The sequence below is a fragment of the Macadamia integrifolia genome, unplaced genomic scaffold (assembly GCF_013358625.1).
Source record: "Macadamia integrifolia cultivar HAES 741 unplaced genomic scaffold, SCU_Mint_v3 scaffold624, whole genome shotgun sequence".
In the NCBI taxonomy this organism is placed as follows: domain Eukaryota; kingdom Viridiplantae; phylum Streptophyta; class Magnoliopsida; order Proteales; family Proteaceae; genus Macadamia; species Macadamia integrifolia.
This window is the reverse complement of record NW_024870500.1, coordinates 206,519-222,892: the sequence shown is the minus strand read 5'-3', so window position 1 is coordinate 222,892 and position 16,374 is coordinate 206,519. Positions and strand designations below refer to the sequence as shown.

The window sequence follows — 16,374 nt, the reverse complement described above, 5'->3', positions numbered from 1 at the left end:
CTAAAATTCAACTAAGCCACGTAATCTGCAACAGCATTTGCTGACCAATGCGCAATGTAAAACAATTCTCACAGTGGATTGCTTCTGTGATGAAATGGACTAACCTCCACAACCCGTCCAACCTGGAAACCCATGCATTCACTGTTGCCTAACCTCTGTCCCCTTCATGTGACTCCCAAGGCAGGATCCAATCTGATGCCATGTTAGTACCTTGGTAAGATCCCAAAACACATCCCATCCACAATTAAATTATGACCTATTATAAACCAAATTCTCTACCCTAGCTATTGAAAAGTTACTGTTTTGGCTCATATATAAAATTTTTGCCTCCCAACACAGAGTTCAATACTTGTACCACCAACCCATTTGCATGTACAGAAACCCTTGAATTAAAAAGCTAAAAGAGGTCAATACGTTTCCGATGTTTCTAACTTTGGCAGCCCTGTAAATTAAAATTTCATGATCACTATCTATATATAATTTTATCAAACACTGGTAAGGCACAAAACCAAGGACAAGGACAATAACATCTACTAATTCCCATATTCCCAGCCTCTTCAGAAACATCAATTGGGCATAACAACAACATACAAACAATTAGGAAACAAATCAAATTAACTGAGACACGAGCAACTAGAGAAAGGCAATCCAATTCTTACTCGAACAAGTATAGGTAAGAAACAAAGATTCATCAAAAAACAATTTCTTACGGAAGGGCGGGGTGGGTATTACTTTACAGATAAAGAGGTAACGAAACGAGTGATGAGGAAGAAGAAGATGAAGACATGGAATGAGATCGAGGAACAGAGCTTACGTTAACCAGTGACTCAGCTGGAGTCCGCCATCTCGTATAGAAACAGAGAAAGCCACCAAACTCTCACCTTGTTGGAGGGCGTCGGTGTCGGGGTCCCAGAATAACATAATACAAAGACGACCAAGGTGTGGCAGAGCATAGATAATTGGGGAAAAGGGGCAGGGCGGTCTTTTCATGGCCCTTGTGTCTGGGTGTAGATAACCTGACCGGAGATGTATTTCCTCTCAAGGCTCAAGGCTCAAGGCTCAAGGCTCAAGGCTCAAGTCTCAAGTCCTAACTCCTAAAGGCCCGCTTGATAGTGTTTCTATCGTTTCTGTTTCAAGAAACGGTAAAAACATAAATTTTTATTTCTAGAAATAAAAATAGAATTGAAAGTGTTTGATAAGTCATGTTTCTGGAAGTCGATAGTAACTAGCAAAAGAATGGCCACGAGTCGTTTCTAGAAATGGTGAAACAAGTCTACTTGTTTCAACCTGAGTCGTTTCTTGAACCATAAATAAGTAGAAATTTAAATTTCTATTTTGAAAACAAGTGAAACGAAACAATTTTATCAAACGCTTTTTATTCCGTTTCTGCGATTTTTAGACACAGAAACGATAGAAATGCGTTTCTTGAAACATATTAGGGCCCGTTTGATAACGTTTCTGTCGTTTCTGTTTCAAGAAACGGCAAAAATATAAATTTCCGTTTCTAGAAACAGAAACGGAATTGAAGGTGTTTGATAAGTCATGTTTTTAGAAGTCGATAGTAACCAATGAAAGAATGGCCACAAGTCGTTTCTAGAAACGGCGAAACAAGTTGAACTTGTTTCGCCTAAGTCGTTTCTTGAACCATAAATAAGAAAAAAATTCTATTTTTATTTTTGAAAATAAGTGAAACGGAACAGTTTTATCAAACGCTTTTTACTCCGTTTTTGCTGTTTCTGGAAACAAAAACGGCAGAAACGCATTTCTTGAAACGTTATCAAACGGGCCCTAAGTTTCTAACCATTTTAAGGAAAAAATAGAAACCTGAAAAGTAGCATGATTCCTACACTTAGACATAAAGAGAGTGAGAGGAGCCCATCATGAAAGGTAGAAATTTCACCTTTCTTGATTCATCATTCCATGTGCATGGCTTCCATTGGCACAGGGCCACGCTACCCTCGTTGAGATTTTATTTACAAAACTATTTTCACCCCTAATAAGAACCTGACATGGTTTCCATACATGTCCATTCTAATATGGATCATTTGATGTAAGTCTATCTAAAACGGTGCAAAGAATGGAGGTCTAGAGTTTATGATGATAAAAGAATCCAATTACATGGTAAAAAAATCAATAGTGGTGAAGTGATTGCTCGAGGATGAAGGAAAGTTTTTTACTCCTTTATGGAAAAAAATATTGCATTTTTTTCTTATGAAGGAGATAAGGTTGCTACCTATTTGTAGCCCAAACAAAAGTGAATACAAAATTACTATCCCACCCTTTTAAAATCAAAATATTCTATCCTTATTATGCCCTGTAGAATTTTTTTTCAGGTACAAGGTGAAGCAAAATTGTCCTGCTCAAAAGATGGTAGACTGTTAGATCTTTTAGTCTCCAACTTATCAAAACTTTGGGTTGATGTCTTTTTGGTAGTTTATGATTGTAGTAGGGGATTTAGATTAAGAATGTGAATTTGAAATCGAAATTGTTTATCCAAATCGAATTGAATTGTTTACATCAAAATCATGAAACCATTTATTAAATGGTTCGATTTTGATTTTAAAATTGAAACCGTGATTCGGTCTTAGTTTTAAAGTTTAAACTGTTCAAATAGACCGTTAAATCAATTAACATACATATTAATTTTAAATCATTCAATGTTAAGTTTATGTACATATTAATAAAATAATCTAATTTTTCCAAAAAAAAATATATTAAATAACTATTAAAAAATATATATACTAATAGACAATTCAATTCAATGTTACAATTTCATTCATTTCACAAAAAAAAATTTTTTTAAAAGTAAAATAAAAAATTAGAAAACATAAGAAAATCATTTAAACTGAAATCGTTTATAAATAATTTCAATTTTAATATATGAAATCGCTATTAAATGATTCCATTTTGATTTTATTTAAAAAATATTATGCCAAATCGAGTGTAATCGATTGACACCTTTAATCTAGATGACCAGTCAGACTCAAAACTGGAGAGAAAAAGTGGAACCCCTGTTTCTCTCTCCTGTTTCAGAATTGTGGTCTGAAGGGTCATTTGATGTCCCTGTCACAGAAGGACGAAACTTTAAAAAAATCTATTCCCATTTTTCCTTTCCCCGTTCTCGCATGCCTTCGCTTCTGATAAATCGAGGAGAAACAGCAAACCACTCTCTCTCTCTCTCTCTCTCTCTCTCTCATACTCTGTTACTGTGAGATTGCACTCAGCCCTCTACATACTTCGCTGTAAGTTTTTCTTTCCTCTCTTGTTCGAAATCTTTAGGGTTTAGGATCTTACATCCCTCTCTCTCACGCAGACACAGACAATTTTACTGTACAGATGTACTGCTCTGAAATCTGAATACTTGGAGAGGGTTTAATCAAAAAGTCATTTCCAGTTTTATCTATCGTCATAGGCCTGAGAGAAAAAAGTATAAAACCCTACACGGGGATTGCCTAATTTTGTTGTATAAAACGTTCCACTTCATTTGGTGTGCCAATTTTCAGGGTAATTATCTGGTGTCCTTTTGATGTCCCCATCTTTGTAAACTTAGTTGGGTTTGTGTTAAAATCATTTATGGTATTTAGTTCTTTTTTCTGGAGGTGATTTAGCCTGTTCCCACTAAGCTTTGCTCAAATTATGGAGTCTTAGATGGGGAAGAATGGCACATGGAATTGCGTTTGCAGGATGTGAAGTTCTGCTGATTATTTTATCTCAACTCTCTGCAAGATCTAATTTGGGTACCTTTGCATGTTTGTTTACTTCAGGATTTTTTTCTTAATGCCATGAAGAGGGCAATGCCATGGAGCAACCAGGTGGATGTTTTGTCATCAGATTCATCTTCCTCAGACTCAGATTCAGAAACTGATGATGGGACTGGTAAAGCAAATCCAAGTGATAAGAACACAAGCAGTAAACCCACCAAGGAAGATACATTGGAAGGTATTTGAGCTGTCGGTTCCTTGAGTTATATTGGTTGATAGATTTTCTCTATATTAGTATATTCTATCCTATTCCAACCTAATCTATTTTCCTGCTTGTGCTTTAGACATTATTTATTCAGTTTTTGATTGCTCTGCTTTCCAGTAGAGCTGATTAGTGGTCGGATAATATGAGTAATTAAGCAGTGGGCTTGCTCCATTTTCGAACATTCTCTTTTGACATGATCCTAAGTTTCCAACTGTGAAAAATATTATCGATTTACTGAATGTCTAACATGAGCATATAAGAGATTCCACACTTCTGTGCGAACTTAGCAAGTCTTAGGCTGTGAAAATTTATTCTAAAAATGATGCCCTACTAACTAGCTGACAAATAAATTTCCGCTTCCCTAGCCTAAAAAATAAAATATAAAAAGGAATCTCTCCTTGCAGAAAGCCTGCAGGCTGGAGAAACATGATGCTCTTTTTAGGGAAACACTTGCAATATATCTGGTGATTTTCTACTCATTTTGTTTTCTGTAACTTTTTCTGCTTTCTTTGTCACTTCAATACAAAATCAGTGATCTATAAGTAGACTATTCATAAATTCTATTGTTTTTCCTGTAAACTTTATTGGTTTGAATTGAAAATTCCGCTTTCCCACAATCTTTATAAGGTAATAGTTATTCATATCACTCATTAGGTTACCTTATAGTTCTTAAGAGGGAGCATATTGAAGGCTAGAGTTTGTATAGAACCTGAACAAATATTCTGTTGAAAGGAAAACGATTTGATGGTACTGATTTTGCAAAATCTGAGCTGTTAATCTCAAGGTGTCAAAATGTTGAAAAAGCTGTGTGTTGGTGGAGGAATGATGGTGCTTATTAGTTGATGAATAGAGTCAAGGCCTTCTCTATCTGTAGAGCAGTTTGCGCACATTCAAAAACATAAATCTAAAGAAGGGGAGGGGGGAAGAGAGACTGGAGACTTCAAAGAAAGTACAAATAAATTCTTAGAGCTATGCGCAGGGGGGGTCTCTCCAGGAAGTGACTTCCACTGTGTTTGGTTGAGTGGGTTCCATCATGTTTGTGCTTAAGTGTTCCACCCCTAGCCACTCTGTTCCCATGGGTCTTACCAGGCAGGAGCATTCAGCTAAATTGTTGCTGTTTCTCAGTCAATTTAGTGCACACCATTTTCCACATTCCATTCCTACGTCATAGTTGTCATAGAGTCTAGGCGACCAAAGGCGTTGGAGGGGGCCTAGACGCAAGGAGACACCAACAAGGCAACCGAGACCCCTGCCTAGGGGACCCTAGTTATCAAAAACCTGGACACCAAGGCAGTTGCCTATTGATCCCTAGACAACTATGCCCCGTGCAACAAAATGCCTTTGGGTCTCAATGAATCGAGGAGTCATCCTACTCCGTGCAACCAAATGCACCACATTTTTGGGTTGGAGATCTTAAACAAACGTCTTAGGTGCTGGTCCGAAATATTCCATATTTGCCGAAGTACCTACTTGTGTTTCTCAGCCTAACTTCCCCAAAAGTCAGCCTTCTGTTCTGGGGAATTCTTCTTTGAGAAATATTTTGCCTTCAGCACCAAGAGTGATTACTATAGGGTGGACATTGACTAGGGCATTGATTGTGTGTGCAACACATAGGATAGTCTATTTAGATGGACTATAATTTGGAAAACCATCATCCTTCTCGATTGCTATATTGTTTGAGGATTTGGGGTGGGCGGTGGGGGTGGTTGGGGTTTATGCCTGCTTACCTCTGTTTTTTTTTTTCAATGAACAGTCACCAATTTATTGATAGAGAGGGGAAGCCAAACAGCCTGAGAGGGAATTTGAATGATGATCCATCAAGTAATAAGATGCATGGAGGGCTCCATATATGGATAAGAAATAAAAGAGCTGGAAGTTAAAAAAGTATGTCAGGCCTGCAGCTATGTCCCTATCTGTAACCTTTTCACCACTTATTTTCCTGCTCGTGAACTCATGTGTTGCATGATTGAAGCCTCCATTTGTTCACTGGGCCCAAAAATGTTGTGGCCTAATAAATCTATGGGAGGGGGTGTCCTACGCTGCCAGTGTGTGAAAGAATCTGCATCCCACGCCAATGGCCATCTTGAAAAGATATCATTCACATGGGGCCCAAATATTCAGCGTAGGAGAGAGAAAAAAAAATGTATCCTAAATCTTTGGGGGGGGGGTATTTTTTCCCTAAATCTATTAGGTGTAAAGTTGACTCCTTATCCCAAATTTTCAATGTTTCAGAGTAGTTTCGATACCAAGTTAGATTATGTCATTTACATGCTCTGTATTTCTTTTAGGTTCCTATTAGTGTATCCTAAGAAGTTTACTCTCTCTCTCTCTCTCTCTCTCTCTCTCTCTCTCTAATTTTTATTTAGATGCACGACCAGTGTCAAAATGGTGTAAAGCATGATCCATGATGCAGGTGCAGTGATAAGGCGAGCAGAAATTTATCAGGAATATATGAAGCAGATTCAAATTCCTTCTCACCGTGCATCAGTCATTCCTTATAACTCATGGCAGGGACTAGCTAAATCCATCAAGCAGATATATCGGCAACCCCTGCATTACCTCACCAACGTCCTCCTTAAACAGTGGGACCAATCAAGGATTGGCACTGATAATGAACATCAGCCATTGGATACCATCATTCATTCATGTAAAGCCGAAGCTACCATCTGGCTCATGGAAGAAGTCCACAGGCTTACCGCTTCACATCATCATATAGCAAGACTCTGGCTTTCTGACCCCATGTACCATTCTTATGTTGATCAAATCTTTCTGCCGCTATGAAAACTCTCTCCAAAACCTTCTTGTTTCCATACCCAGTTTAGTATGCTGGCTGTTCTGTAAAATTCATGAACATGGTTTTGGATCTGAGTTCTGTCAATGAAAGAATAAAGTCTACATTTCTTGGTTTTTTTCCTCACATCTTTTTGTTTGTTCTGCTCTTTTACTGCTAATTGCCCTGTTGATCCTTTGATAATTGGCTCGAAACTTGTAACTCATTAATTCCTTGTAAGAATACCACCACTCTACATGCAGTTGACATCCAGTCATGATCCAACATATAAAGTCCCTACCTGGGATTGCCTGGTAGAAAATGCAAGCTGGTTGGATGGTCCAACTTTGCCATTCTATTTTTGGACAACAAAGATAAGTATATTGACAAATTTTCATTGAAATAACTCTGTAGATTTTCAATTACAAAGATATGCCCTTTGTGGGATCCATCAAAGCTGAACCTAATGCCACCGAAGTTGCATACTGTGTTAAGTAGCTTTCTTGCTCATTTAATTTCTGATATTTCTTAGATATCTGTGGATTTTCTTGACCTTGGTTACCTGCACGGATACAGCCAAGACTGGAAGATCAAAGAGCAATGTTATAGACTTCAAAGCTTTAAGTGAGCATGGCTACAAAGGTGGTCCCTCAATATTGAACATGCCCACACCAAAGGAGATGGACAGGGAGCCGAACTGGTCTTGGTCTACCGGCAAGGAAAAACCTGTGGACAAAGACACTGAAGAATCTTATGAAGAGCGACAGAGAACCAGAGCTGCATTGGCTGAGGGAGAAAAGCTGATAAATGTTCAAACTCGGAAGGACAAGAATCTTTCTTTTTCACAGAAGGAGAAGAGGAAGAGAGAACTCGGTCAGGCCAGTAGGGGAAAGAATTATGTCGAAGAAGAGAAAAGGTTGTTGAGGGATAGTGGTGTCTACTCTGGCTTTGATGCTTGATTTTCCATGCTTATGTGTACAATTATAGAAAAATGCAAAAACTAGACCGTTGAGACATCCTGCTACTTTTGTCCCAAAGGATGGTTTGCTGTAGAAAAGGAAAGAAAAGCTTTAGTTGCACCTTGTTAGTGAGTAGAACTGTAGAGTTGTTTGCTCTGGCTTTCATTTGGAGGACCTGGATTTGTCCAAAATATTGATGACTCTATTTCTCTTGCTTTTCAACATTTCCTATATTGTCAAAGAGAGTTGATTGGATTCAGAAGGTGTTAGTTGGCACAGCCTGTAAGAATCTCTGCTGGTTGTAGCAATGTATTGGGATCACGGTTTCAAAATCAGAATCTATCGGCCGATCTTGATCTCTCTTGCACCGGGATGTCTGATTCACACTCCATTTCTAGGGTTCGGATGGAATCTGACTGGTTTCCATCCTGATTCCAATTGAGCCAATAACCTTGATTAATAGATTTAGACCCTTTTAACTTCAATTACCTTCAGGAGGACTTTCTTAGCATTGTATCTAAGTTCTTCCCATCTCAGTTTAGTTTTTGCCCTGGTGTTTTGCATCTGGAAAATGACCGTCCTACCCCTCATGAAAGTTGTAAATTACACCTATGTTGATGCTTCTACCTGTACTCAAGTTGGATCCTGCACTAGTGTAGGGATCATGCTGCCTTTTAGTTAACCTTCTCCTAAATAAAAGTTCGGTAATTCAGTTTGATTACGGTCACAACTTGCAAATTTGATTCCTAAGATTGAACTGTTAACAGAACTGAATCTAATTTGAAAGGCATATCTGTATCCAAACCAGAACCAAATAAACCAAATTTTATTCGGTTCGACTCGATTTCAGTTCCTGTGCAAACTATATATAGCTTATGCAAATCTTCAGCAAACACAGAGAAATGAACTGGTGGAATTTAAAGCAACGGCATTCACAAGAGCACAAGATTTTCAAAAGTGAAGAAAATTCCACTTCAACTCAAAAGCCTGAACCATCTATTTTATTACATACAGCCACTGAAACGCAACAATGCAACAATGGCTTGAACCTATTGATGCCCATAAATACCCAAACTGTTGCCTATAACTAAGATATGATAAAACAAAATAAGGGGAGAGGGTTCTCTGAACAAACAGGGTACTCTACACCCTCTCATTATTTTTTTCTTTAACATGTGAGACGGCATAGCATACATCTTAGGCTCAGAGAACCTTTTCCCGTAAGATAATTACAAGGATAATTAACAGAGCATTAGAAATCTCTATGAGCCATCGAGGAGTTAGGAATCCCATAACTGATGGGAACATGACTGATTACCCTCCTTCACATTAGGTTGGCATTTACATTTCTCTCTGTGAATTCCTTCCTGCCAATTTGCTCACATCTGGTAAGATCAAGCTTTAAATGCAGATTCCTCCCTGAGAGCTCTAGTTATGCCTCTGATAGTATTTGGAGTTGTCCGGCAGCAGCCTCCAATGAGGGAAGCTCCAATCTCATGCCACTTACTAACGTAAGAGACAAAATCTTGGTCTGAAACTCTGGTAGACTCCTGCAATGGAAAAGGACAGGAGAATTAAGTGGATGGGGCTAACTTGCATCACATAAACCTGGAAGGATGTAGGAAACCAATCTGAGATCATAGAATGTTAATCTAGAGTGGTACGAACATCACAGATAATTTAAGAACATCTTTTTTATTATATACTTCCCTCTTTAAAATCACACTTTAATAACTGAGAAATGGAAGTAAGAAGGCAATATGACAAAGAGAAAAAGAGACTGTTTTCCTAAGTGGTGTAGACATAATTGTCCATGAGAAATCAAAGCTCTGTCCTCTTAACCAATAGGCATTAGTTGACCCATGAAAAGAGTGGTGAACATGGTGACTAACTGTATGTACAAGATAACAATTATCTTGTGCACAGTTTGCTAACAGCTTTTCACGTTTCCAGAAACAAAAACAGATTTTTTAGTGTTTGATAAACCTATTTCTCAAAATGTTTTTTACAGACATAATACCGCTAAAAAACCCAATAGTATCATCGGATTCCCAAAACGGAGAGAGGGTTCGGTTGCCTCCTTTTAGGTTTAAATAGTTGAGAGATTTATCGGGCACAACAGCTTTTTTTTCTCTCAAATTCGTTTTTAGAAATGACGAAACAAGTCAGACTTGTTTCGTCGAAGTTGTTTCTAGAATTGTAAATAGGCATAAATTTTGATTTATGCTTCCATAAAGGGGTGAAACGAAACAACTTTGTCAAACGCTTTTTAGGCTGTTTATCTGTTTCTGGGAACAAGAAAACACAGAAACGGAACATTGTCAAACGGTGCCTTGAGGATTTCAACTTTGCACTTGAGCTGCAGTAGTAGCACAATAAGATGGTTCTTTGGTTGGATGGAAACACTAGGTAGAAGGTCCAATTTGATTCTGATAATCTGATACAAAGAAACCCTATAACATTTTGGTAGACCTTGTATGCATAACTGTAAACCAGAAAAGATCTATGCCGTTCAATAACAATGGTATACATATGATATATCTCTTCCCCCCCCCCCCTCTCCCCCTCTCCCCCTCCTTGGAGAAACAAGACCATATGGAGATTGCAGTGCATGAAAATGTAACACGTTCTTCAGGATATACATCCTAGAGGAATCATATCATGAACCCCGAACCATTCGAACAAGTTTCAGTATGACAGTCATTTTCTAAACTTCAGCTGATATAAGCAATGATAAACTAGACAATTTTTTTATCTGGCACTGGAAACAACTCATAAATTGAATGCAATGAAAAAAGAGTTGACAAGTAAACTTACCACCCACTCCTTACGGTCAGCATCATATGTCTCACCACTGTTTGGATAAATAAGTATTGGTTTAGTTGTTACCTGCAGGATAAACCAGGAAAACAAATAGAATTTTAAAAAACTAGACATTTTACCAAGAGGGATAATCAATTTAACAACTTGAAGTGATTTAAGGACCACACCCCAAAAAAGGGTGATTTCAAGAACAAATTTAGCTTCATTAGTTCTGATTTCAGACTCTCCATGCTTGTGTGTCAGCCGGATATGCTTTCTTATCGTCATGTATTAGGAAATCTTTTCTCATGACCTTATTTCTTTAAAGCTAGGCATATATCAATATCAAAATTTTTGAATTTACTTGCTGAAGAAGTCTGAGAATCATGTTCATATTCATGTTGGATTCCACATGAGCTACCATTGTACTCGGTTGCATTGGGTAGTGCATAAGTTGCCATTTTACTCGCAATGACCTAGATATTGCAAAGATCTGCTCAATTTAACCTAAGATTTACTACCACTAACACAACTCCTTCCCTGGATGTTCTGCTTGAGAGAATTTGGGAAAAAGAGGGGGGGGGGGAACTTGCTGCACAATGCCATTAGCACAATTGGACCACCATATCTCTTGAGGATCATCATGAACCTTTTTTTTAGCCTCAGGCAATAATTGTTAATGTTTGATACTAGTTAGAAGTGGTTTCCACACGACAAAGCAAAAGGACACATGACCTCAATATAAAATTGAGGCATGCAATGCAAAATGAGAGCCAAAAAATATTGTAAAATTCTTGAGCTTAAAAACCTCAATATAGAACCTCTCTTTGGAGGATTTTACCTTCTTAGCAGACACAATGAGTCCGTGAATAAATCTAGGAGGGGTACAGTTGATTCCTACAGCAACAACCTTCTCACATGAATCAGCAATTGCGACACACTCAGGCCAAGAATCTCCACTAACCACATTGACACCATCTTTGGAGTTAAAAGAAAACCATGCTGGAATGTTAATATCTTCTTCCTCAAGAAGCTGAGCATAAGCCTGCATCACCAACCCACATCCAAAGAAAAAGATCAGCCAAACTAAGGTACACCCAAAATATCATAGAAATCCATCAATATCAACTTTTTCCTCCCTTCTGGTACCCATAAATCTAAATTTACCCCCACAACTTCAAAATTCTCACCAAGTAATTGGCAACTCCAATAGGCTGTCAACAGTGCAGAACAGCAGGACTACAGAAGCTTATACATTGAAATTTCCTTCAAATATCGATTTGACTTGTTTTGGACTTAAAAAAAAATGGGGTCTAGATTGCAATCTTCAGATTGGTAAATCTGAGCCTATTCCCCATCAAATGGGTTACAATTTAGCAAACAGTTCACATCATTTTTTCAGTCACTCATAGTATGGGATAGAGTGACGGTGATGATAATGACAAAACTTAGGTGCATAATACATGAATCTTTGCCAAGTGCAAATAGATGAACTAACTTATCACATGCCAACAAGCATTCTAGGAATACCTGAGCTTCTAGCTTATTTGGAGTAGTTTCAAATGCAATCAGGTCAGCACCTGAACCAGCCAAAACCTGAACTCTTCTCCTGTGAAAATCTTTCAGAGTTTCCACGTTAACTGCATCTCCATATTGCCCACTGAAAGGTGACACAAAAGGACCCAGAAGAATTATGTTGCTAAAATTTGAATAAGATAAAGCTACCCAATTTACATATGAGAAGCTCTGAATTGCACCACTTGAGATGCTCACCCCAATTAGCAGTTCATAGAGATTACTTGTATCCAGAACAAGTAGTCCCACAGTAAAAAAGAAGCAATAAAGCAGCCAACTAAGCTACCACCATCTTAGTGATTTTTTTTTTATATTTCTAGAGAGAGAATAAGTTCCCCATTGAAAAGGATTGGAAAGGGAAAAACGTATCTTCCTTGCTATGTCTTATGGGTCATGTATGGGGTTAAGACATATAACAGTATAACTCACTGAATACTAAATAAAATATGGACCCCTAAAACGATATATTTTCTTATGGACCCTCAATATATATTTTTCCACTTTTAAAAAAATATGGAGCCCTTAATTGTTAATATTATACCAGTTTATCCCAACTAGATGGGGTAAATGGCCAACCCCATTTAGTTGGGAAAAGGCTCTGATGTTTGTTTTAGTGCTACTTCTTCCACAACGGTGCCCACCAAAAAATCTTGATGGGAAGAAACATGGGACATCCACAGTGAGTTAAAATTAATAAATTAAAGAACAAATGAAACATTTATATATGCATTAGCGGGGAAAGCATATTTAATCTTATAAATGGATTGAACTGCTTAATAACCAACTATTGGGAAAGAGCACATACTCAAGCTGCAAACTAATATATATATACATATATCAGGCACACCCTTTAATAAGAACCCACCTGTACTCAGATCCATCAGCTAAATAAGCACCATAGCTTCCTACAGATGCTGCAACTAAGATTGGGCGTGTTTTGAAAAACTTTCCATTTCCAGTATCATCAGTTGTACAATCTTTGCATCTCTCATAATAGATATTGCGTGCATCCAGCGCAATTTTGACACTCCTCTGCAGCAAAGCTTCACTTGCTTCTCTTGTCAAGCCTTTAGTCTCAAAGCCCTGAATGGTAGCCTGCCACAAGTGCAAAAGCCCATTTTTCCAACTTCGACACTCCTCTAAAACATGAATTAGGTGATATACTAATATCAATAACAAAAGGAGACAGTCCAAGTACCTGGTAAGAGGCTGTGATTAGAATATCGGCACCAGCTTCAAGGTAATCCAGATGCACCTGTTCCATTAAGAGAGAAAAGAAAAAATTTAAAATATGACTTTTGATTCTTACCCTGGCAAAAACCAAAACAGATAGTAAGCTAACAAAAAAATTGTAGAAACAGAAAATATTCTAAAACTTGGAAACTTAAAATTTCAATCTCCACCAGTAAAAACCCAATCAACAAATGAACAGTGGACTCTCGAACAAGACACCATGTTCATGTTATTGTCTGGATTTTATATTTTCTATGTAGCTCTAAACTCATATTAGCAGAACCTCTGGTTCAATTGGCTCTGCTAAGCTATATCCAACTAGAGAAAAAGTACATAGTTAGCAGGGAAAAGCAGAGCCCTTTGTTTGTTTGTACTTTTGAGGAAAATTAGCTGTTAATAACAGCAGAATTGTCACTTCTTTAAAGATAAGTTACACTGTCCTAACCCCACATATAACTCTAACAAAGTACATCAAATTTCATCCGTAGCTAATGGCAACTTCACCCGAGTTTAAACAAGTTATGAGCAACAGGACATGCAAGATGCATTCACATAATATGACTTCTTTCCACATAAACAAACTAGAATCTAACAACGTAATATTCGAAAAATACAAAAAGGGTTCTTCCTTCAGCACGAAAAGAAGACAAGAAACATCATTTAAAAAAAAATAAAATAAAAAATAAAAGAAGAAGAAGAAGAAGAAGAAGGGGGTCTCTCAAAAATCTCCAATCCAGTAAAATTCTGCTACAACAAATAAAGGAAAGCATTTCTTTTTTTTTCATTTTGGTGAAAATTAAGGGAAAGAGAAATCAATAGATTACTATTACCCTTCGAATGAGTTCAGGGGAACTTAAGAGGCATTTGGCGCTCCAGAGAGGATCATTGAGGTCAGCCCCCTGTCGTTCGAGCTCCGTTGCAAGACCACCATCAATAACGGCGCAACCACTGGATTTTTCCAGGAAATCGTACATTACAGACGATGGTTCCACGCTTCCAAACCCCATCAATGATCTATCTGTATCAAATCCCACCAAATTTTTCGATAAAAAGATTGTCTTGGAAGTTACGAGGTTTAATGGCTACTTTTGCTTAAACCTGAAAGAGAGTACTCTGTCTTTATATAGACAGAACAACAGAACAACGGTACAGCTCAACAACTCAAGCAATGCATGCTATGCAGAACACATCGCCACGCCGCTCTCACCTTATATAGACAGCAACTCAAAACGTAAAACCCAAAATCTTCATTATGTTATTATTTTAATCCGAAAAAATTATTTTTTTATAAAAACACCCTAAAGAAGAACAAAATTACAAAGCTAGGGCTGAGTCATTTTATATTAACTTTTTAGGACGTGGGAGACACGGATTTTATTTTCACCTACTTAAGTAAACATCTCTGTTTTGGAGGAGGAGGGGACATTAATTGTTAATTCAAAGCAATGTTCAAGTAGTGCTCAGATATTTCTCCAAATAAATAAATAAATAAATTTAGTTTTCCTTCACTGATATTGAGGAGAGAATCTCTCATAAAATATTGATTAGAGGCCTAGAGGGGATAATGATGCACTTTGTATTTCGTATAATACAAGGTTGAGGGGATGATGACACCCTAGTGACTAGATCCCCTTCACCCATTGTGTCAAAAGAGAAAAGAAAAAACAGGAAATAAATTTCACAAAAAAATTAATATTTTATTTTTTGTCATTATGTCTAGTGAATTATAATGTTTAAGTATTTACCATATAAGTATGAGAGTACATGGATTAATCCATGTGATAGAGGACTAGGTAAGCATCTCATTATTATAATATTGCAATTTCAACTCTAAATAAGTAGAGGAAGTAGCTAAAATTACAAAATATACCATTTTGTTTTTTATATTATTCTCCATTTGATAGTATTTTGGTAATTTTACTAAAACTATGAATCAAGTTTGAGCAACTTTCTTTGTTTATTTTAGACTAAATTTCGCCATTGTGATGTATATGAAGGCCTCTAACACATGGACTAACTTATGTACTCCCAAGTGCAAATAGTGAAGTGTTATACTTCATTAGGTATAGTGACACCAAGGAGAATCATGAAGATGATCATATGATTTGTCATATAGGGGGTTAGGTCATTTCTGTCTCTATCACACGTTATATGTGTGATCATCAACCGCCGTGCATATAGCCTTTTGCCTTGTGATATATAAGAGAAAAAAATTGGTAGTATATAGATACTTAAACAGTAACAAGTTGTTCACTTATGTACTTCTCAACTGTCAAAACACAACGATTTATGCAATTCATACATGCACACATGAAACACGAGCACCCATCCGTGGGTTGCCCAGATGGTTAGAGTGAATTAGGGATTGTGTGGATAGGCGCACAGTTCAAGGTTCAATTCCCCATCTGTGCCGGACACCTTTGTTAAAAGAAAAAAAGTAGCCCAACCAAGGGTCCAAGACATGAAACTTATCAAAATTTTGATTGTAACCAAAATAATGAAGTAAGAAATTGTAACCTTACTTGTTGCCCTTTTAAAATAAAACATTTTTTTCTTTGAGGGTAGATTTTGTTGTTTCACATAAATACTTCATCAAATAACTTTTAACTATTTGAAAAACGTTTTCTGCTCTTATATCAAATACTATATTAAATAACTTGTGAGATAAATGGAAGATTATAATTTTTTTCATTCACAACTTTGATGATAACGAAACATTATTTAACACCTTATGATGTGTCAATAAGAAGATCCCATTTACAACATAATAAGGCAACTTGATTTATTACTTTCTAGTAATGTTTCCTAGTACCTGTTAATTTTTCTTTTTTTTAATTGAAAACAAAAGAGCATCTGTTTTAAACAATCTAGAGTACAATTGTAGCATATAAACAAAAATTTACTATGGGCATTATATATTGTGAATGCAGGACTGAAGGCCATGTATATTTGATCCATTATTTGGTTTCATTCAAAACGGCCATAAGCAATTAAATCAGCCCTGTTAACCTCGATAAATTATTGAGCTCATACCAAGAATATTTAAAAAGTTCTGTGATTAAGGTTTTT

The 16,374-nt window shown here is 36.9% G+C and overlaps 3 protein-coding genes across 9 annotated transcripts in view; 1 reads left to right on the top strand and 2 right to left on the bottom strand.

The window, feature by feature from the left end:
* LOC122069476 (60S ribosomal protein L6, mitochondrial-like) overlaps positions 1–946 on the bottom strand; it is an 8,440-nt gene extending 7,494 nt beyond the window's left edge. The window contains exon 1 of one of the 2 annotated variants that reach the window (XM_042633494.1): positions 815–946. The gene's annotated coding sequence lies outside the window, so the exon portion shown is untranslated. Of the gene's footprint in view, positions 1–659; positions 679–814 lie in introns of those variants that run through there. The other variant, XM_042633495.1, reaches the window with a different exon arrangement.
* Positions 1–7,919, top strand: part of LOC122069474 (protein RDM1-like) — a 10,425-nt gene extending 2,506 nt beyond the window's left edge. For 2 of the 6 annotated variants that reach the window (XM_042633488.1, XM_042633490.1), the window contains exon 3: positions 7,307–7,919. In XM_042633488.1, the coding sequence (XP_042489422.1) occupies positions 7,307–7,695 (389 nt within the window). In that variant the 3' untranslated portion in view covers positions 7,696–7,919. Of the gene's footprint in view, positions 1–3,020; positions 3,243–3,336; positions 3,505–3,764; positions 3,940–6,379; positions 6,884–7,306 lie in introns of those variants that run through there. The other 4 variants (XM_042633489.1, XM_042633492.1, XM_042633487.1 and 1 more) reach the window with 4 other exon arrangements.
* A 724-nt stretch (positions 7,920–8,643) lies between these two features.
* LOC122069465 (homocysteine S-methyltransferase 2-like) lies at positions 8,644–14,492 on the bottom strand. Its single transcript, XM_042633478.1, has 7 exons — positions 14,136–14,492; positions 13,271–13,327; positions 12,938–13,167; positions 12,028–12,157; positions 11,339–11,542; positions 10,513–10,584; positions 8,644–9,245 (listed from the first exon to the last, which is right to left on the bottom strand). Exons 1-7 carry the CDS (start codon positions 14,310–14,312, stop codon positions 9,090–9,092), a joined length of 1,026 nt encoding a protein of 341 aa, XP_042489412.1. The 5' UTR covers positions 14,313–14,492; the 3' UTR covers positions 8,644–9,089.
* Between the last annotated feature and the right edge of the window lie 1,882 nt (positions 14,493–16,374).

Coding starts and splice junctions, on each gene's coding strand:
- LOC122069465 (XM_042633478.1), bottom strand. CDS start 14,312: ATGGGGTTTGGAAGCGTGGAACCATCGTCTGTAATGTACGATTTCCTG. Junction 12,158..12,937: donor GCTGATGGATCTGAGTACAG/GTGGGTTCTTAT, acceptor GTCACCTTTCAG/TGGGCAATATGGAGATGCAG. Junction 10,585..11,338: donor TCATTGTGTCTGCTAAGAAG/GTAAAATCCTCC, acceptor TTTATCCTGCAG/GTAACAACTAAACCAATACT.